At 43.9% G+C, this 21,740-nt stretch overlaps 1 protein-coding gene across 1 annotated transcript in view; it reads left to right on the top strand.

Annotated features, from left to right (window-relative positions):
• The window catches only part of LOC138493140 (zinc metalloproteinase-disintegrin-like ohanin), a 415,575-nt gene that overhangs the window by 223,131 nt on the left and 170,704 nt on the right, over window positions 1-21,740 (top strand). Inside the window, exon 11 of the mRNA XM_069620331.1 lies at window positions 14,013-14,143. Coding sequence (XP_069476432.1) covers window positions 14,013-14,143 — 131 coding nt within the window. The remainder of the gene's footprint in view (window positions 1-14,012; window positions 14,144-21,740) is intronic.

Below are 21,740 nucleotides of genomic sequence, written 5' to 3'. Positions count from 1 at the left end.
CTCCATGTTCAGAGGTTTTTTGGAGTGTGGCCACTGTTCGCCCATCCATCCAGGTATCATCAGGGGCCACATTACAACCCTCCAACTGAACATGTGTAACAACATCATTCAGCAATCTGTCATTGTTTAATTCTGTGCATGCGTGATCATTTATTGTGGTACCAGCCATTTTAAGCCTCTTCAAATATATGTGGCTCAAAGAATTCTTCAGGTGATTGACCTGTACCCTCCTTTTGAGTATTTCCTTTTTCTGCCTGAGTTTGGTCATTGTTCTGAGTGTCCAGGGAAGAAATTATAGCATCCCCACTTACTCCCTGTTTACTGGTATTCCTCATGCATGAGTCATTTTTCTTAAATCTGTCTCGTTGTTCTCTTGGAGTTTCAGGTTTTTTTTTTCATTTGTACAAATCTCCAATCTTTGATTTAGCTCTAGGTTAAACCGTACCTCTCTTTTAGAAGTATTTTCACTTTCTGTTACATGTTCATTTACTGGCATTTTCACTTTTAAATCTTTAGACATCTCAGAGTCATTATGCGAAATTACATCAGAGCAATCTGTCTTTTCGGCGCTGTATGTATCCTGAGTACTTAGTCACTTTTCAGAAGAAGCCCCCCTGGTCATTGCTATGGCCATCTGCCCCCTCCTTTGATGACTGTTTTTGTGCTGTACAAAGCTTCCCTATTTGTTCAGCTAACATTTTCACTTGGGCCTCAAGGCACTGGAACCTTTCCATCTCTCTAGAATCCTCTCTCTGTGGCCTAGATCGATATTGGTTGCTTTATCCCTGATTGGATCTATTCTGATACCTCTCAGGTGAGTGATTTCCATTGGGATAGTTTCTGAACTCTTGATTCATTTGTGGAGGGGAGCGGGGTGCACCCATCCTTTGGTTGTAGTCCCCTGCTGGGGAATCATTGTACTGACGTGGAGTGTAATTCATGTTCTGTCTCATGTCCTGAGTCTCATGTTGTGGGTACTGACCTCTATGTTGATTCCCATTATAAGCAAATCGATCCACATATCGGGGTCTATCCTGATTACCATATATCATGGTGTTGGGATCAAATTTGCTCTGTGTCCCCAATGTCTGGTAGGGACCACCATTTCTTTGATCTTGATTTTGTCTCTGATTATGGTTCATACCTGACATATCAGGCCGATAACCTGCCCGGGGCCTATCTCCTAAATACCTAGCACTGATGTAGCTCTCCCTATTACTAGGATCATGTGATTGAAACATTGGTACAGAGTGTGATGACCTTTGTTGATTAACCCTTTGTTCAGGTGCCGAATTATTTTTACCTGGACTTTGAGCAGACTCAAGGGACATCTTGGCTGACCTGATTTCCATCACTGTTGCTGAGGGTTCTTTAGATTTAGGTCTAGTATCTTTCATTTAATCACTTTCTCTACCCTGACAATAGAGTACCTCATATAGTTTTGTGCTTTGATGCACAATCCACTCAAGGGACTTGTCACGATCAAATTCACAAACCAATTGGGATATGATGTCTTTCTGTAGCCCATAGAAGTAGGCGGTTTTAAATTTATTAGAATTGGGGTCAAAAGATACATCAAAGCGGGAAAATGCTCTTTTTATGTCTTGTAAAAACTGGCGAGGGGATGTATAAGGCCCAGCAGTAAGTGTGTAAGCAACTTTCTTTGCCTCCTGTAATGACTGGAAAGGAGAACAATGACGCCTAATTTCTTTTTCAAACTCCACCCATGTCATATTCTGCTGTTCATTTGATCCCCTTATGATGCTGGCCGTCGGAGCATCTAAAGTTAAATGAAAATATTGTCTGTACTGTTCCTTAGGTATCTGGAGTACTTTAAAAATGTCATGAACCGCCTCTAAGTGATCCTCAATGCAGCATTCCCCTCCTTTTTTAAATGGTTTGATCAGAGCTTTAATAGATTTCATTATTTTTATGGGGCTACTTGTTGCAATGCATGGAATTGCACTACTTGGTGACTCAATCCTGGTTCCAGGTGTATTAGATTGGTGGCGGCCCCCAATGGGAGTATCAAATCCCCCAAGGGCGCTGCAACCAAGTTCAGTCACCGGCCCTGTCACTGGAGCACTAGCTCTTTGGGTAGAAATAGAATTCACCTCCACTCCATTGAATGTAGTACTCTGCCGCCTCTCCTGGGACCTGGGAATGCACATTTGCTGTTCTAAGTCTTTGCACTTTTTAAGGAGCCTGTGTGCTTCATTTTGCAGATAGTTGTTTTCATCACTCATTTTATTTATTACCTCCTGCATGTCGCACATTTGCATTTGGCATTCATTCAATTCTTTGTTTCTCTTGTCTCTTTCATGAATCATTTTAACCATTTCTTGCTCTGCACCTTGGAGATCACTTTCTTTTTCAAAATGTTCTTTTTGTAAAATCTGCATTTCTGAAACAATCTCATCTTTATCCTGTCTAATGTGATCCACTAAGGCTTTTAAGTGAACCAATTCTTGCTCACTGTCTTCAAACTGTTTCTTGCTTTTGGACAACTGAATATCAAAATCTCTACATTTTATTTGCATGTCTTTTTGGCATCCTTCTAATTCTGTTCTTAACATCTCCTCTTTTTTACTTGCCCCATCTAAGTCAGACTTTAACCTGTTAATTAGCTGGGTATCATTGTCTTGCATTCGCACGGACCTATTCAAAATAAACCATATTTTGGTGCATAGCCGTATTAAACAGTCTTTCTCTGCACTTTTATCGGCTGCATTCAATAACCTTGTAAGGCAGACCTGAATTATGTTGCCTTCTGCAAAAATATTGCCTAGTTTTTCTTTCTGCACCTCACCCTGAATGCGGTCATGCCATTCTGAGGTACTGTTTGATAACCACGTCCCATGTGCAAACAACTTTGCCTCTAAATATGTGACATTCTGAAATTCGTTTTTGGTGACACACTGTTATTATGAAATGGGTTACCTTTAATGTACAGATGGCAGTGTGAGACACACTTGCCTCGCCCAGTAGGTGCTCTATGATCACTTTCCCGGCCTGCAACGCACCATAAATATGTTGGGTATTTTGTATAGATTTGGGGCCTAGTGGTATTTTCTTACCACCAAAATGAACATAATTCAGTAATAATCACTCTTTGCATTCAGATTAGATTTGGTATATAGTACTACAGTATACATACATTATTTCAGCACACAGATACATTTAGTGGTATACATTATGTTGGTATGCATTATTGGTGGTATTTCTGGTGAGCATAATTCCTTTGTTTTATATGTGGCCCCAATATCCAGAACCCCTTATTTTTGCTTAGCTTGTTCGTGTGATCACTAGAGAGGCCTCAGGCTTACATTTCAGGAACACCACCTTTTCAATTGGAGTGCCACCATGGCTGTTCTCACTGACTTATCTACGGCAGCGAGCTAACATGTGGTATTCATCACCAACTTATCTACATCGGTGAACTATGTCCAGGGCCTCTCTTTCTGCTGACTCATGTACCTCTAGCAGCAGGCTATTTCATTATTTTATTATGTTCCGTTCAGAAAACACACACTTATATACTGAACTGTAATAGTAGATGCACAAATAAAAGAGAAAAATAAAACACACTATCCGTCTGCTTTCAGATATTTTTGTGTATTATAAAAATTGCATTTCAACACGATCTTACTCTTTTCACAGAAATAAATGGAAATTGCACAGTAACAACATTATCTGTAACAAAATGAGAAGAGAGCGGCGGGAACATATTCAATTTGCAACATTAAACATGTTGATAAAACACTAGAATTCCCTCTTTTACTATGACTGAATAGTTTCGCACACATACGCACTGCCCCCGCACTCTGCAATATAATTACCAAGCCTGTCCAGCATGTGAAATTCTTTGGCTGGTCGCCTTCTGGAAGTCCCTCTTGGATCGCCCCAGCAAGGACGAGCATCTGCCGTCACTCAAACTGGGGCTTATTGACTGGAATTCCCAGTCTCTGCAGCAGTGCACTGGGATCTGCTTTTTCAATCAGGAAACTCCCCAGCCACCAGCCAGGTCTTTCTCCCAGCTGTGTAAAATGTCTTCTCCTCTCTTCTTCCCCGAGGTTCATTAGAAAAGCTCTGTTACAACCTACCAAATGAGTTCAACCAATGAAATTCAATCATGTCCTACCCTCCTTCTCTTGAACAATGGCTTGGCTTATACAGTTGCAACTGTAACCAAACTGATTTCCTGCTTATTCGAGTCTTTGCTTCCTGCAAATACTGTGGACAGAGCACAGATAGAATCAAAGAAAAAAAAATCTGGATGCGTGTTTAAAATGACTTTCAGAGCCTGTCACTTTCCATCTCATTTTGCACTGGAGAACACATTATATTATTAATGAGTTAGAATCGTTAGTATTGTTAATGAGGTTAGTTCACTAATCCTCAAATGTGTCGTCTGCAACAGAGGAATTTCAGGTGAGAAAAAAAAAATATATGCTTTTAACTGTGAAAAAAAAATATTTGCATTTTAGATGTAGAAATCATTTTTTACTGAATAGCCTGTTTTCATTTACATGTCCATGTCACACTGGCAACACATGCCTTGCTGTACCGCATTATAGCAATGCACCAAACCCATGCAGTGGTGCTGCATGAAAAAAATGCTAAATACTTTTACAGCACCCCCTGTGCTCCTACATTATCACAGCAAACATTGGGTGCATTCCGGTCCGAGCACCACCTCATAGCTACTAAAACTTAAACGTTTAACACTGCAAACAAATGGGTGTGTTCCAGTGCGCACACCACGAAGCCCGATGGTGGGCTGCCTGAGCTTGAGAATATCCCAGGATCAAACTAGCCACTGGCGCTGCTGCTGGACTGGAAGAATACATTTTCTTCATCTTCCTCCTCTCCGACATCATAATGTATTCCTCTGGGACCCTCTAGCACCTGGACCACTGCCACTCTGGGGGTCTTTCTCCACTTTGACTCACCCCCCCCCCTCGATGTCCCCGCCATGCTGGCTGGCGTTAGGGTGAGGCACACCTGTGCAAAGTGGTCTACTTTCCCGCACCTTCCACAGATGTGTCCTTTTGCCGGGCAGTCCTGCGGGTGTGGAAGGTCTCACCCGCACTGATGACATTTTGTGGCATTGGGGTCTATCCTTGGCCAGTGCCCCCTCCTCATCGGTTTTCCTCCTTGCCACTTGCCGACAGCTGCCACCTCCTTGAGCTTTACTCGCTGCAGGGGGGCCTACAACTTGAGGTGGTGTCTGGATGAGTCCATGACCGAGGCCCTCACCTCTGCCAGCTCCTGGGCACGGCCTAGGTCTAGTATTCGATCGAGGGTGAGCGTCAGGTCCCTCAGGTCTTGTTTGCATAGTTTAGAGGAGCTGTAGGCGTAGATGATCTGCGCTCTAATCTCATTCCCCTCGAAGTTTCCTAGGTTGCAGGACAGTGCAATGCCACGCAGCTTCCCATGGAACGCATCAAGGCTCTCCCCTTCCTCCTGCTTTCCACACCTCATCCTGAACCGTTCATAGTCTCTGTTGACCATGGGTCGGAAATACTCGTTCAGGGCTGTGATGGCTGCATCGTATGACTGATTTCTGGGCCTTAATGTCGTAAATAGCCTCTGAATAGCCAGTCCGGCGGAGTACAGGAATGTTGGGCGTTTTGCTGCATCTTTGATCTCCATCACTTCAAAGTACAGCTCTAGGTTATCTACCCACGCTGTCCACCGGGGTCCCAAACTGGCGGGCGAGCCCATCACATCAAAGTGGGGCAGTGGTGCGAGCTGTCCCCAACATATCTCCTCATTGTCCTCGTCCGTCATGGTGGCTGCTGGGCACTATCCGTGTTGGGCCAACGCTGTTATGTGTTGCGGAGTGCACCCAGTCACTGGGCTGCAGGCATACCATCCCCTCTTGGGGAAGTCTCTTGACGGCGCACCAATGCTCCCAGGGCAACCACTGCCTCTTGGGGCTTGTTGCTGGCGGCAGGGTTGTCAGACTGGGTTATCCCTGTCAAAGTACTCACTAGACTGGGCACACCAGTTCTTGCCCCTGATGGGCATCAGCAGTGACGACCAGCGTCTACTTCCCCTGGGGCGCACAAGCACTCCATGTGGAGCCGCTACCCCTTTTGACTGAGACAGATAAAGAAAACAGGGGACCTACTAACATCCCCCTTCTCAGAGGTGAATCTCTTGATGTTATCCTGTCTTCCCTTTCAGCTAGCCTGTTGCCATTCTTCCATCGGAGATCTGTGATCCAGCAAAAGTAACCGCTGCGGCCCGGGTCAACAGGACACGCCCCTTTCCTTTGTTGGCAGGCTGATGTTGTGGAGGGTATGCCCCCTGCCAGCCGCACCGCGGGCGAGATCCAGCGTTCACACTGGTAAATATCCACCTCACCCAGCAGCCAGGTGTTCGTGGGTCTCTCTCTCTTCACAGCTACGCTGCTCCTCTGCTGCAGCAGGCAGAACCGATGGCAAGTTTATGGCGGCGGCCGCGCTCCAGGCACACGCGGGCATGGGCCCTCACAGGCTCCCTCCTTTCTTTGTCCTGTGCAGGGCCGTGTCACACGGTCCTGACGGTGGTTCCCCCATTCGGCGGCCCCTGCCACAGATGGCAACCCTCCCGGGTGTCCGACGTCAGATGTCTTTCCACCAGAGGGGTCCTGGCCGTAGATCACTGCCGCACACGCGGCTTCTTGGCTCCGCCCCCTGTTTTTCCCCACAAGTTCACCAGAGGAAACGCCGACCCCTCAGGCGCTTCCCTCTGCGGTCCTGTGAGGGGGCGAAAGCCCCTCATCGCCAATGTTGGGGGCCTGCTTCCGGTCACCGGGGCAGGCCACGCAGTTTGTCGGGAGCACCCGACACCGCCGAGTAACACTGCGGCCTCGCAGTGTGTGGAGAGCCGGGATCACCCAGCTGCACCCGGATCACTGGGGGTTGTGGCTTCCCAGGCTGGGGGTCACACCAGCAACGGTGGCTCTTGCACTGGGGGCGCCCAGGCAAGGCCGCCAGATAGGCAGCAAACACGCAGCAACCAGTTTATCAAAGAATCACGCACACACGAGTTGCGGTTTCCTGGGGCTCTGTTGCACTGCCGTGTGCGTGCCAGCAGAGCCCCTTTTATTAGAGAGGCATCATGACGAGGTCATGGCGCTCTCTGCCAAAAGAAACTAGACCCATACACAACAAGCACTAGGCATTGCCACGTGTATGCCACATAATGCTTTGATTCAATCTGAATTACTTGACATATACATAGTTGTGTAGTGCTTATGTCAATTAATTAGATGGCTGAGTGCATTTGAACTGTGCTGACGAGGAGAGCAAGAATGCAAACCCGTGTTGTTTGGTTCTCAGGCCAGACCACTTCTCCACAGGACCCTCTGTACCGTTAACACTTGGCTTCTGCACTTCTCTGTAACAATGCTGCTCGGTTCCTGCTCCTCTCTTTATTGTATGGACCCCTCTACTCAGTGACGCTGTTACAATTCTGGTGAACGTTTGTGCAGCAGGGCAGACAAGTCGAGGGTGCATGCCAAACCCCTTTGGTACATTTTGTTATTTTTAGGCCGACAGTATTTGTCAATTCTGAATGCATATGTCAGATTGCTGAACATGTGTGTGTCAAGCAACTCCACCCATCAAAACAGAGGTCATGGTACTCTAAACTCTACCGCTTCTTTGGACTCCTTTTGTTTGGTCAGAGGAGATCAGCCCTATACACTCTCCAAGTCTATTTGAAATATTTTTTTAATACCAATATGTTATTATAATTTGGTACTTTCATGTTGTGTCTATAAAATATAGTACTGTTGAAAACCAAAACTGTGAGTGAGGAGGAGAAAGGAGAGGGGAGATTGGTCAAGATTTACAAAGTCACAGATGTGCGAAGAGAGATTTCTGGACTGGAGACTGGAGAAGTTGTTTACCCTGGTTATGGCCCTGTGCTGGTATTCATGGCAGAAGTCGAGGGTGAGGGCAGATGTGGGAAGCGTCTGACAACATTTTTCAAAGGATGGACACCATCCCCCTTAGGTGCTACATAATGTTATCTAGGTCAGTTATTTGAGTATAGCCACTGTTGTTTCTGGGTGAATTATTTACGTAAAGCCACTGTTGAATCTAGGTGAATTATTAGAGTATAGCCACTGTTGAACCTGGGAAAACTGCTCAAGCACAAACACTGTGGAATTCAGGCAAATTCACTATATAGCCACTGCTGAAGAAAAGAGAACCACTAGAGTATACCCACTGTTGAACCCACTTGAATCTCACAGTATAGCCACCACAGTATATCGTATAACTACTATAATACACTCTCTGGTGAATCATTCCTAGTGAAAGATTAGAGTATACCCACTGTTGGATCTGGGTAAATAGACTGAGCATAAGCATCCTGGTACTAAACCATAGTACACTCTTTGTCCCCAACAAGCCTTAAATCGGACTAATGTACCGCTGACTCTAGCATCGGGGGCTGACATCACATTGAAGTGCATTTCCTCCCACAGCATTTACTCCAACAAAATAGTTTGGATGTAAGATTGGCAACATCTGGTAACTAACAAGAATCTGACCATCACATGAAGGCCACCACCCTTGTGAAACAGACACAGCTAAAATGTTGCAGGACTCCACAACGAGAGACAGGCACACAGGAGCCCATAAGGGAAGAACTAACCACAGGAAACCACGTGTCACTACAGGGAGGCTTTTCCAGTGGTGGAACCTGATGCAACTACAAAGCTACAAGAGCCCATTAAGGGAGTCAACTTTACAGGGCACCTCAGGTGAAGACCTAATCACAAACAACATGGGAAGCCTTAGCCATTGAGAACCGGATACTACTAAAACCACAAAACCACAGGCAGGCCACCACCTCTATGAACCAAATACAACCAGATACAGCTAAAAAACTAAGGGACCTCACAAGAAGAGACAGCCACACAGGATCACACTAGGAAAGATCTAATCACAGGACTCCACTGGACACCACAGGGAGGCATTTGTCACTGTTGAACCCAATACTAATATAAGTACACACAAAGGGAGACAACAACTATACAGGACCCCACAAGGGAAAATCAAACCACATCACCACAGGGAGGCTTTCGCCACTGTGAACCCGACACAACTATAAAACTACATGTCGTCACAGGGGAAGATCAAATCAAAAGGTATCACCGGGACACTTTTGCAACTGTGAGCCTGATACAAACACAAATACAAAACTCTTGAAAAGTCACCAGGATAGACAGCTACACATAAACCTACAAGGGAATGTAAAACTACAGGCCACCACAGATCACCACAGGAGGCCTTCACCACTGTGAACCTGACACAAACCAATACAACCTCCACTACAAAAACTACATGACCCCATTAGGAGAGGGAGTGACACAGGAACCTTCAAGGAAAGACCAGACAACAGACCACCACAGGTCACCACAGAGAGGTGGTCACTACTGTGAACCTATTACTAATAACCACCTAATCTCAGTCAAGCCCACCAAAGTTAGTCACCTACTGCCAGGGTTAGTCCCTATTGTTAAGATTAGTCAGAGGCAGAGAGGGCGGATCCCGACTGTCAGGGTTAGTCACTAACTGCCTGGGCTAGCCCAGAGCCCCTAGAACCAAAGGCACCACAAGAAACAAAATGATACACTGCAACATAGTCAACGAGATTTCTATGTCCAAGCAGTCAACAGAAATATACAATCTCCTATACGACACAAAGAGATAGACATCCTACTCCCCACAGAAACCTGTTTAACTCAAAGGTACAAGGTAATAATGCACACCTGCCTACCCAACAACTTCAAACCCTTGCAATCCAACAGAGAAGGAAAATAAGGAGGACTCACTGTAGCATACTAGGACCAGCTAAAAATAACAACAGCACCACTGTTAAACATCCCAAACTGTGAATCACTCATCCCACACCTATCCCTAGATTCTCAAACTAACCTAATGTTTATACTCATCTGCAGGCCATCGACATAAGACCAAACCTTCATAGACACCTTTATGGACGCCATCCGTAACATGCCCATTAAACATGATCACCTGATAATTCTTTGAGACTTAAACATCTGGTTTGAAGAAGGAAATGTCAACTCACTCAAAACAATAACTAATCAACTAACAACAATGCACCTTTGACAACTGGTGAAAGAAGCAACACACACAGCAAGTCACACACTAGATGCAACATTTGGCAACAAAAACCTGGTTACAACTTTACCTCCATTGCAAATCCTCTGGAGCGACCACCTCTTTATACCCTTTGTGAAACAAATGTCAACAAGGATACCCGGCAGTCTCCCTAAAAACCCTATCATGCTTAAAAGAAATTGGAGTGAAATTGAAAGTGTGGACCCAAATGCGAAATTGAAGCTATGAAACTATCAGACAACATCCTAGACTATGCCAGCATAGAAGAAAAAAAAGACACAATCCTAAAATGGGTTGCAAAAACACATTGACATTGCACCAGAAAAACCTTTCAACCCCGCACTAAAGAAAACAATGGCAAGATGGTATACACCATGTCTGAAAGCACTGGAAAAAAACAACAGAAATCTTGAACAAGAATGGAGGAAAAACTACAACCTACACACAAAAAAACACATACTTAAGACAGATTAGACTATACAAAGCTGAAATACTCAAAGCAAAAAAAGACCTACTACAATGGACAAATTGCAAAATCAATCAACACCCAGAAAGAATTGTTCAACATCATAAACGAGATATGAAACCCATCCATGTGCTAAAACTCACCAACCTCTACGCAAAACGTATGTGATAACCTTGCCAATCACTGCAAGAACAAAATCACTAGCATCCAAAAAATCATACAAAGCAACCCAAAAATCAGCATTGATCACCTCAACCAGCCAATTCTGGAACCACCCACAAGACTAAACCACCTCCCACTGATTTCGACAAATACATTTTACAGTCTGGTTAGAAAAAGCAACAGAGTGGGCTCGCCAGCAGACTCCAGCCCACCAGACATCTACAAAACCCTCTTCACCCAAAGAACACCAGCAGAATATTACCTCAACCTCCGAAACCTCTTACTAGCAACAGGAACCGTGCCATGAGCCATTAAATCAGCCTACATCAAGCCACTGCTTAAAGATACACCTGGAGACTTGGAAGACCTAACCAACTACTGACCAATTTCAAATATACTATACCTGGCGAATCTACTAGGACGCTATGTCTATGAGCAAAACTTTTAATATGTAGAAAACAACTGGTTGTTAGCTCTGGCACAAGTAGGCTTCAGATCCATGATAGGATTAGGAACTGTGCTACTATCTATATGGGACAACTTAAAGACCAACACAGACTCCAGCACAAATTCAGCACTAAGACTGCTTGTTCTCTCAGCCACCTTTGATACAGTCAACCATGGCACTCTCATCAAAAGACTAGACGATATTGGGATTGGCAACAGAGCTTTGCCCTGGCTAAAATTCTTCTTGACAGAAAGAACAAAAACAATCTGGATAGCGCCTTTTAAGTCAGAACATCAGACAACAACATGTGGAGTCCCACAGGGCTCATTGCTTTCTCCGCTACTCTTCATCATCTGGATGACCTCCCTGATTAACCTCATCAAAAACATGACCTCACCTGCTAGAACTACGCTGATGACACTCAAATCATCTCCAAAATCAATTCCAGGAAAGAACAAAACCCAGCCTCACTGAACTAAACCAGTGGATGAGCACCAACAACCTTAAACTCAACCTGAACAAAACCAAAATCATGATTGCGCATGATGGCCCGATGAACAACCATCACATTCCATGGCGCACTGAGCTGGCAAACCTGCCAGAACTATCCAAAGTGGTCAGAAATCTTGGAGTACTAATGGACAACGAACTAACACTAGAAATACAAGTCAACACAGAAATGATGAAATGTTTCCTCCACCTACACATGATCAAGAAGATACTTCCCTTCTTCTTCACACATAGAACACTCACAGACACCTGTCTCGTCATGTCAAGAATAGACTACACCAACAGTATCTATCTTTGTATGCCAGAATACCTTATGAGGAAGCAACAACAAATATAGAACGCAACAGGAAGACTACTCCTTATGCTTATGAGAAGAGAACACACCAAACCAGTGCAAAAAACATTGCATTGGTTACAGGTCAAAAAATGAATCTTCTTCAAAACTCTCTCCATAACACACAGAGAAAAGCTCCATCTACTACTCAACAGGGACACTAAGATCTAGTAACAACATTTGCCTCAAACTGAATCATTACTCAAAACAAAGATTTGGGGGATCAGCATTTTCATGCATAGCAGTGAAACTCTGCAAATCGCTTACAAAGGAAGTAAGAACAACAGAAGATTACCTAAAATTCAGGAAACTCGCAAAAACATCTCTCTTTAATGCACCAAGATTAAGAAAACATTGGAGCAACACATCCTGCCACCGCAATGCAAGAGAATTCTACAAGACTGCACCACCCAAAGAAAAATCAACCCCAAACCCAATAGGAAGAAGACTAAGCCAAAGCGTCAACACAGACAACCCTGATTAACACTACTAAATCAGTCTAACAATCTGCATACCTACCACCCCACACAGAAGTAACATGATGCCGATTTTGGACACAAACCACTGAAACTACTGACTACCAACTCTCCACAACACCCAACATGCTCATGAAACAACCACATACAATCACCAACAAAACATCCCACAAACACCAATCTACCAAAATAATACCAGTACACAGTGAATGTTTTTTCCAAATGGAACCTACCAACAGCACATCAAAGCTCTCTTGCCCGTTTCCCTCTCAAACCTACTAACTCACCATCCCAACCCCCTTCTTTTTCAGATCCACCAGATTGCCTGGAGATCATGAAAATGGCAGCCGTGTGTGGTACAAGACACCATAAGATAGCATAAAACACTGTTGGTGGAATTTGCAGTAGGTCTTTTAGTTATGCTGATTTGTGATTTTCATTTTTTTGTCTCAGTTGTACCAGACCGTGGTATGAGAGAGAAGAGGGAGGATAGTTTTCACACATATCTGTCCGCCCATAACTAGTAAGAGACCATCCCTAGAGTCTCTCATGTTGTGGGTTCATCTTACTTTTTGCTAACTGTCTATGTTTTGTTGGCTAGTATGGGGTGGAGAATGAGGTTTGGGTCTACAATAGCAAACACACTGTGCAGGTATTATTAAAAATATTCTGTAATGTGAGGTCCAGTGAAGTGACTCAGATACTGACAGCAGACAAGGGCTGTTGGGCACACTTGCTTGTGCACTTCACATGGTTGCTGCAGGTCTGGCCTCCTGCACAGCACGATGCCAGTGCAGTAGATTGCAAATACATGGGTGAGAACGTTTTTGGTAAGATGTGTGTGTAGGGTCTTAAGAGTGCTGGTGTAGGGATTCCTTGGTTCAGCCCTTTCCATGAACAAATTGTAATGGCTTTGAAGGGTTGTCTTGCTTGACAAATGTAATGAGATTTGAGTTATCTTGTTAATGTACCTCACCACCTAACCTTTTGTCAATGGCCCAAGTTAATTACTCAGTAAATAATACAAGGTTCTTTGATTTGTTTTACATTTAAGGAGAGAGTATCTAAACAGTAATTGGGATCTGCACCTATTTACATAGGCAAAAAATGGCTCTGTAACATTCTGTTACTTGTGCTTTTTTAGGCCGTGCACATCATTTCTTAGACCACACCCATCACTTAAGCCATGCCACCAAATTACAGCCCCCTTCGATTTCTCACCCTGCGTAAAGCACTGGCAGTATGGGTTACTCTTGGGAACATTTGTACCAAATCATTGGATGACAAGCAGGCTAGTTTGCAACAAGGTACTGATAGGTTAAGTTCTTTCTTGCTAGCAGTTTGAAATTGTTTAATGTATGTGAAAAACTGTGAAAAATTGAGGCTTTTCATTCTGTCATAGAATCCTCCCCAGTGTGTGACTACCAGGCCAGGCATTAAAAGTATATTTCTCCATTCTTTATTTCAGGACCACAGCACTCCTCCTGCATTAGTTGCTGCGACCATAGCGCATGAGATGGGGCATAACCTAGGTATGGAGCATGACAAGGCTGGGTGCAACTGTTCATCAGGAAGGTGCATCATGTCGACCACCTTAAGGTACCCTCTTCTGTTTGGCTTTGTTGTTATTGTACAATAATTATTTCTGGCTTGCAATTTCTACCACAGGACCTTAACAGATGTTATTACGAGCACCTCCGAAGGTGAACAGGTAAACATGCATCGGTGAAAGCATTGGTATGAGTAGGGGACAGGGCCTAAAGAACGATCATGGACCTCCAAGGTAACTGCAATTTGTTCTTACCGTTTAAACTGTGGAAAAATAATGGACCTCAAATTTGTAATTGGATGTTTTAAGATTTTAGACACAACCACAAATCATCAGCTCATGTATGTATACATGATTTCCAAAGGCATAGCACAGTTTCAGAAGTGATTGCATTGTCATGGTGTCCAGCTACGTAGATGGTGACCCACACAGTGGGGTGTAGAATTATTTATTGTTGGTATTGATATACAGATCAGATAGGGCGACATGTCCAATCTCATTTGCCCTGATGTACGGTCTGTTTGGAGGGACTCCCAGGTATGCCAGAGTATTGGGGTCTGCCAACTTCGATAGCCCAACACCCTCCCCAGAACAAATGGAAGTCAAATACAGTGCACACAATGTTATAGGCCGTTACCCCAAAATACACATAGCCCCAACACAAACCCCTCAGCTGTCTTCCTGCCTCCTAGCAGAGTATGCCAATATTCCCTTGTGTTAAATGTGTACCTGATGCATCGCCTAGCAAATAATATGCCTTGTCTCGAGACTTAACCAGTCAAATCACCTTCCGCAATCTCGGTCAGCTCCCTTGCTAAACCTTTAGGGGATACCCAACCCACAGGAAAAAACTATTTACATAATTCTGTCATCTCTGCCTTTGGGTCAATAGTCTAGGTAGTTCACCAGAACCATTTACCTCTAAACTCGAATGTGCCGTACCCACAAATAATGACGTATACCTCCGCTCCTGTCCCTACAACATTTAACAATGCTAAACAATACTTTGACAGTACTCTACAATACTCACACCTACAGTTGCCGTATAGCTGGGACAATACTTACACTCTGTGGTTTGCTGACTCTGCTCGGGTGCCGCGTCCCCCAAAAGCTGCCCCATCCCCTTCCTGGTCTGCTGGACACCTCACGGATTTCGAGCAGGATTTTTCCCAAGCTGGCTCCTGATGGCCTTTTCACGGGGCATGCATTCCGAGGGGTCCTGCAGCGTCTCAGGTTCTGCAGTGGAGGAGCCGGCTTTGTGCCGGGCAGGCGCAGTCAACCATCAACTCTGCTACCAACTTGTTGGAAGGGACTCCCAGGTATGCCAGAGTATGGCTCGGGGTCCGCCGACTTTGTGGCCCAACACCCTCCCCAGAACAAACAGAGTACTCAGCCAACGGCAAGTAAAAACTGCGGTTTATTACAAATAATACCAACAGGCATCAATACAAGAAAACAGGAATTTTCTGGTACTTATCAGCTTTACATGGCATATGGCATAGTTTTGTGTGCTCTGTCGTCATCACTTGTGCCCTTCTCGAAAAACCTATCAGCATGAAGGATTGGGTATCGAGAGTACTATAACCTGAATGGTCTCCTATTGATGTTGTCCTACTGGTCCTTGCATGTCAAGTGGCTGGCATGTCCGATCCCCAAGAAACTATCTATTATATTGCTGCAGAGAAGTGGATTTACTATTGGTTCACGCCCCTTGCCATCCACCACTGGGTTTCTTAACTGTGATTGGTAAGAGCTGATCTCCCCAGGCTTGGGACTCGGTCGAGTTCTCAGCTCGCTGTGCACTTCTTCAAGGTGATGTCAATGATTATGTGCCTGTATTGTAACTTGTGTATCACCTTTGACTATGAGAATGTGATCTTCACGTCGCAACACTTGTTGCAGTCTGTGTCTAGCTGCCTGGGATGAGCTCCCCTTTCCCACCACGGATGACTGTCCATTGTCTCATTTGGCTGTACCACGTGTTTAGGGACCACAAAATCTTCAGCTTGCAATTATGAGGATTTGTTCTGTTTCTCTACAGCTGGTCCCCATGTCACCTGAGACTGGAATGTGTCTGTGTATCTTTGACATTGTCACACTTGGTCCTATCAGGTTCCATATATATCCCTGTAGTACCATAGATGTATTCACGTTAAGGATCTGAAAGCTTGCTCAGGATCCCTTGTGCCTTGGGGTTCTGCATTACTGCATTTGGCTTAAAATAATAAAAGCAATGATAGTATGTATATGTATCTGTCCTCTAGCTATAGAACTGTGCACTTATGTTCTTCATGTATACAAGTGTATGTTTATGTGTGTGATGCAGTGCAGGACTGTGAGTGTGCTTCATGTCTAACACTGCTACGTCGTGATGTCACTAATGATGTCAGCACCATGGCTTCTTGGTGCTTAGTCAATAGTTTTCTCTGTCCAGGATCTCCGGTCTCAGGTGATTTAAAAATGGAAAGTGGTTGGCTTATACATGTTGGCTCTTGTATGTTTAAATGTGGAGAATAATAATCTCATGGAGTCTTACACTCTGATCTGACCATATGTGTATCCATTCTCTCGGAATATAGATGTACAGCTTTCTCTGAACATTTGTAGGCAATCTCCTATACAAATGTGGGTGCTGCTTTAAATCTATATATGTGTACAACTGTCAATCTATCTATGTATACACAGCTTTTACCTAAATGTAGTTTTCACTCTATGTGAGTTTTCAGAATAGAGATGTGAGCTTTTCCAGTAAAATGTACTCTGTTGTATTCCACTGCCCTTTCACATTACACATGAGCCTGCCTGTGCATCCAAAGACAAGGGACTGCAGGGGTTTAACATTTTTTGCAAAACAATGTTTTACTTTATTTCAGTCACAGAACCATAACAGTAATGTCACAAAGAAGTCAAAATCCCAAAACATCGATTGCACAGTAGATTGTCAACGCAGTTGCAGCAATAATTTCACAGAATCACATCATATAAAAATAGCAGGGGTTAAGCACATTTTTAAAATTCATTTAATTTTATACAAAGCTTCTAAAATGTGGTTTTAAAGGTACATGATAGAGCTAAAAGTAATGCGCCCAGTTAAGATGTAATTGGAAAGAAATGGTAGGCTCATGGTTACAAAAGAGCAGCTTTGATAAGAAGATACCCAATCTCGCCCCTCTTTTATACAAAGTACAGCGTTAAGCAGTGTAACGTAATCTTGCCCTCTATGCACCCGCCGCGTACTTTACAACAGAGCGCACTGCCAGATTGTCTTTTGAGTTAACAGTGCCAACACCTCCTTTGTGTTACTCGCAGCTCTGCACGTAAATAGTGCCATAAAATATATGTTCCTTAGGTATAGAGGGTAGAATAAAAGAAAATGCACTACATTCTCAGTTTTGTTTTCACAGGCGGGGCATTTTTTGGTAACATCACAATTCCATTTATGTAATAATTGAGCCAAAGGTAACGTGCCCAGACAAAGCTTAAGATACAGAGCCCTGGGAAATTTGGGAGACTCAACATCCAGATAACTTTCATACCCAACACTTTTCTTCAAATCCCAGTATCTCCTTCCACTCGCATTACTTGATATTTCGATTAGGAGTCCACATGTATTATCAAGAAAGAGAGCTAATTTGATCCATATTTCTGAGCTCTTGGTAATAAACTGAGATTCTGACAAGCACTCAAAGTTTCCCCAGTTAAAGGCTTCCTTTAAATATTTTATCCATGGCAAAGATCGATCACCCTGCTGTGATAAAATGTCTTCCAGGTCCAATCTATCCATAGTTAGTCTCGGAGAGGACGGACCCCAAACCCGATAGAGTGGGTTCAGACCTACATAGTGGCCCAATTCTCTGGACATTGACCTCTATGAAGACTGGAAAGGTAGGAGTGCTTCTGGAGAGTCCCAACACAATGTTTCACAAATTTGTTTTCACTTATAGTTAGTTGATCGCAATTGGTTCCTCCCCACAGTTCTGCCCTGTAGAACGCTGCTTGTTTGGCCTGGGCAGAGTAAGCTTCCAAGGATCCTTTCACCCCCTCATTGTAATAATCATGAGCAAATGTAGCAATGACTCCACAATGGAAATTGAGTTTACTATCAGCCCTGGAAACTTGAGAGGAACAATTGCACTTTTCTGTGAACCAGACACACAGATAATCATGCTCGTTAACTTGCTCAGCACGCTCCCCATTGAGTGTCAAGCTTAGTTTTTTTAGCCCCTTGGTCCAGCTTTTCCTACAGGTCATGGTCTTTGTTTTTTCACATGTATGGCAAGCACATTTGAGTCACAAAACTCTTTGAATGCCAACAATTGTTTTTTTAAGCCAAGAGGGGTAAGTGATAAAAGTACAGCATCATCCGCAACATTATAATTGGGCATTCTTCCCCAGCTAAAACCAGAAAAAAGTCATTAAATCAAAAGTTTTACCATTGATAAAAACACAAAAACGTTTGGCAGCCAAAACACATCCTTGGCGTACTCCCAGATTTTCTTGGTGACCCTGCCATCGGCACTCCATCTTACCACAGCCTTGTTCCCTGTGTATAAACTTTGAATTGCCCTGAGGAGGGCTTGGGGTATGCTCATATTTATTAAGGCATTTCATAAACTCCCCCTTTGTCCTTTATTGAAGGCCATTTTTAAAATGACAAATGTGCCATATAGTCTCATTTCCCTCAGGTTTACATATTTATCACACAATAGCCCAAGCCTTAGACATTGGTCGATGGTAGTAATATTTGACTGGAAGCCAGCCTGAAAATGATGTAAGGTGTTCTTCTCTTCCATCCAGGCCTCCATCAGTGCCTTTTTGCAAACCCGCCCTCCCCCGTTTTTGACTGTTAAGAGCAGTAATAGCGTCACCTAGTGTTTAGCTAAGTGGAACAAAATCCTCTTCACTATCGACCATACTAGGAGAGCTTGCATCCAAAAACACATTAGAATTCCGATTAATGAAGGAGCACTGCACTTTTCAACGACAGATAAAAACATTACTTTCCCCCTGAGGTTTCCTTAGTCTTTCTCTGCCTGTTTGTCGCGTTCTGTTTGCTATATCCCTGTGTTTTTGTTTCGGCGCCCTGATGCCTGCGGGTTTACGCCTCCATATAAATAAATCAATACACAAATAAAAATAAAGAAACTCTAGATTCAGCATACAACGATATACCGCGTGAAAACCAGACTGATTCAGGAACATTGCACAGGATTTGCTGTTGGCCTTCAGTGCCTTCCATCCCTATAAGACTCCAAAATCTGTTTGGGTCTTTCTCTGCCATGGCGTTAAGGAGGGAACTCCATGTGTCCCTGTGGTGCTCCTCCTTTTTCTCCTTTAACATTCTCTTATATAAGGAATGGGCTGTAATTACCGCCTCCCCGCCCATCCGATAAATGTTAGACACTTTTAATCAAATTCTCTATAGCCCTCCGACAATCTTGATCACACCAGGGAAACGCTTTAATAACATTCCTGTGATTCAACGTGGTATTGGCCATAAAGAGTGGTCTTATTTCATCCACAAACATCAAATGCTGCGGCAATACATGCAATGGTGCCCCCCCCATCATATTGCAAAATTCTTTCTAATTTTGGGAGAATAGATTCATAGATAGCAGCCAATTTCCCATGTGTATTCATTTTGACCCACTTGTTGCATTTCCGGAAAATCGCAGTAATACATTGTCGGGAAGGTCACTAGCCCCGTCAACCCAAATAGTTGGGGAGCCACCCTCAACATCTATGGCCGATGATCACTTTCCACCCTTGTGTGTATTACAAACTCAATAGTTTGGGACCATATTTCTAGACTTACCAAAATGTAATCTATGAGCGAGACTCGAGGGCCATACACGTATGTGTGTTTGGCCAGGCAAATCTCCATCAATCCCCCATGGCATGCGTGCATGTTTGAAAACATACAGATACTTACAAGAACAATGGCATTAATTTTGGAACATCCAGGGGCATTGCACAGAGGCTTTCCACATTCAACAGGCTATCCTCACCTTCACAAATGCCCTCAGTCAGTGGCTGGGTCTCATATTGGAGATTAAAGTCCCTTATGATAAATACCTTTCGACTATTTGAATGTTTCATTCTCCAAATATTAACTCTGGCCTTGCGGAGATCAAGCAACTGAAGTTCTTTTTTGATCAGGTGTTTTACACACATTAATTAATAGTATTTCAGATCCATCCTTGGTGCTTAGATGGAGCTCCAATTACTCATGGCATGTGTTGTCAATCTGTTTTGCCAGGGAGGCGTCAACACATATTAAAAGGCCCCCATTTGGTCGCCCCTGCCTTCCCTTAACTGCTGGGATCTAGTTATGTATCCCTGGAAGTGGATTACCTCTGTTGACCAATTCTCTTGGCGGTAGATGATTTTATACACTCATACAAATTCTAGCAACTGGCTGTCCATCATATTTTTGGCCAGCCCTACAATGTTCCAGGAATATGCACCCCAAACTCCCCTTTATTGGCTGAATCATCCCCATGAGTAGCCAAGGGCTTGTGGTGGCACATATGACATCATGCCACAGTCCCTCTCTCCCCCTGATTCAAAGAGGGTGGCCCACTCCCATTTACCTCATTTCCCACTCATACCGTTTGTTGTCAGGGCGGTGTCATGGCGGGCATTGAGTTGCGGTGTTCCCACTTGATATCTAGTTGCCCAATTCCATGGGGAATTGTATGAGTGTTGGACCTCTAGCTGAGGAACAGATGGTAAGAGTACAGTGTGCGATCCAAGTGGGGATAAGGCCTCAGTTCTATTGATAACAGTACCTGCGCAAGCTCCTCTCCAATCAAGAACACCTGTTGATAATTCATGGGGCTGTTGGGCATTCTTTTCTGAATGCATTTAACAATATCATCTCATATAATGGAGATGCAACCTTTTTTGTGATGTAATCAGTGGAGTGTCTTATTGGTAAGAGCATCCTGGCTCTCAAAAGAAGTCTCTAGCAATCTAGGGGCATTATACATTACCACAAAATGATTTGTGGTGCCATATTCTAAATGCCTCATCAGGGGAACCCGTCCTCTGGGGCATCTTATCTGTTTAACCACTGGGTCCAAGGGTCCAACTCCTAGATCCCTGTGCGGGGAGCAACCACTGGGACCCTTCAAGCTAAAAATTGATTGTTCAAACCAGTAGAAGGGAATCTCGTTATATTTTTTGTGGCATCCGTGATCAGATCAGTCCACCTCATACTATTTGATGCCTTAGTGGTATCTCACTTTTGGGCTTATTGTTCTTATCCACGACATTTACCTCCATTTTGCACCAAATTGGGTCATTTAAAAAACTCCTATGGTTGTAAGTGATGTAAATATTGCTGAGACAGGATCTTGGCATTTTAGAGAAACTGCGTTACATAAGAGTAGATATCCAAGACATTTGTTACATATTCAATCTGTTGATTTCTTTGTTGGAAAACTCAAGGTTCAGACATCTTTGTAATTAAAGTATTTAGAGACTGCTGGGGAAAAGACCCACCAACGGAAGCCTCAGTCCATACTTTGCCTTCTTTGAACTTGATGGGACTTGAGAAGGAGGGGGAAGAAGAGTGGGCCGAGACCATGGGGTAAAGCAGTTTAAGAACTTGTGGTGGCTTGTGTCTAGGCAGTGAATATAGTG

This window comes from Ambystoma mexicanum, chromosome 10 (assembly GCF_040938575.1).
Source record: "Ambystoma mexicanum isolate Mex_15411 chromosome 10, UKY_AmexF1_1, whole genome shotgun sequence".
In the NCBI taxonomy this organism is placed as follows: Eukaryota; Metazoa; Chordata; class Amphibia; order Caudata; family Ambystomatidae; genus Ambystoma; species Ambystoma mexicanum.
Note: the sequence above shows the minus strand (reverse complement) of the source record. Positions and strands in the feature narration are given on the sequence as shown.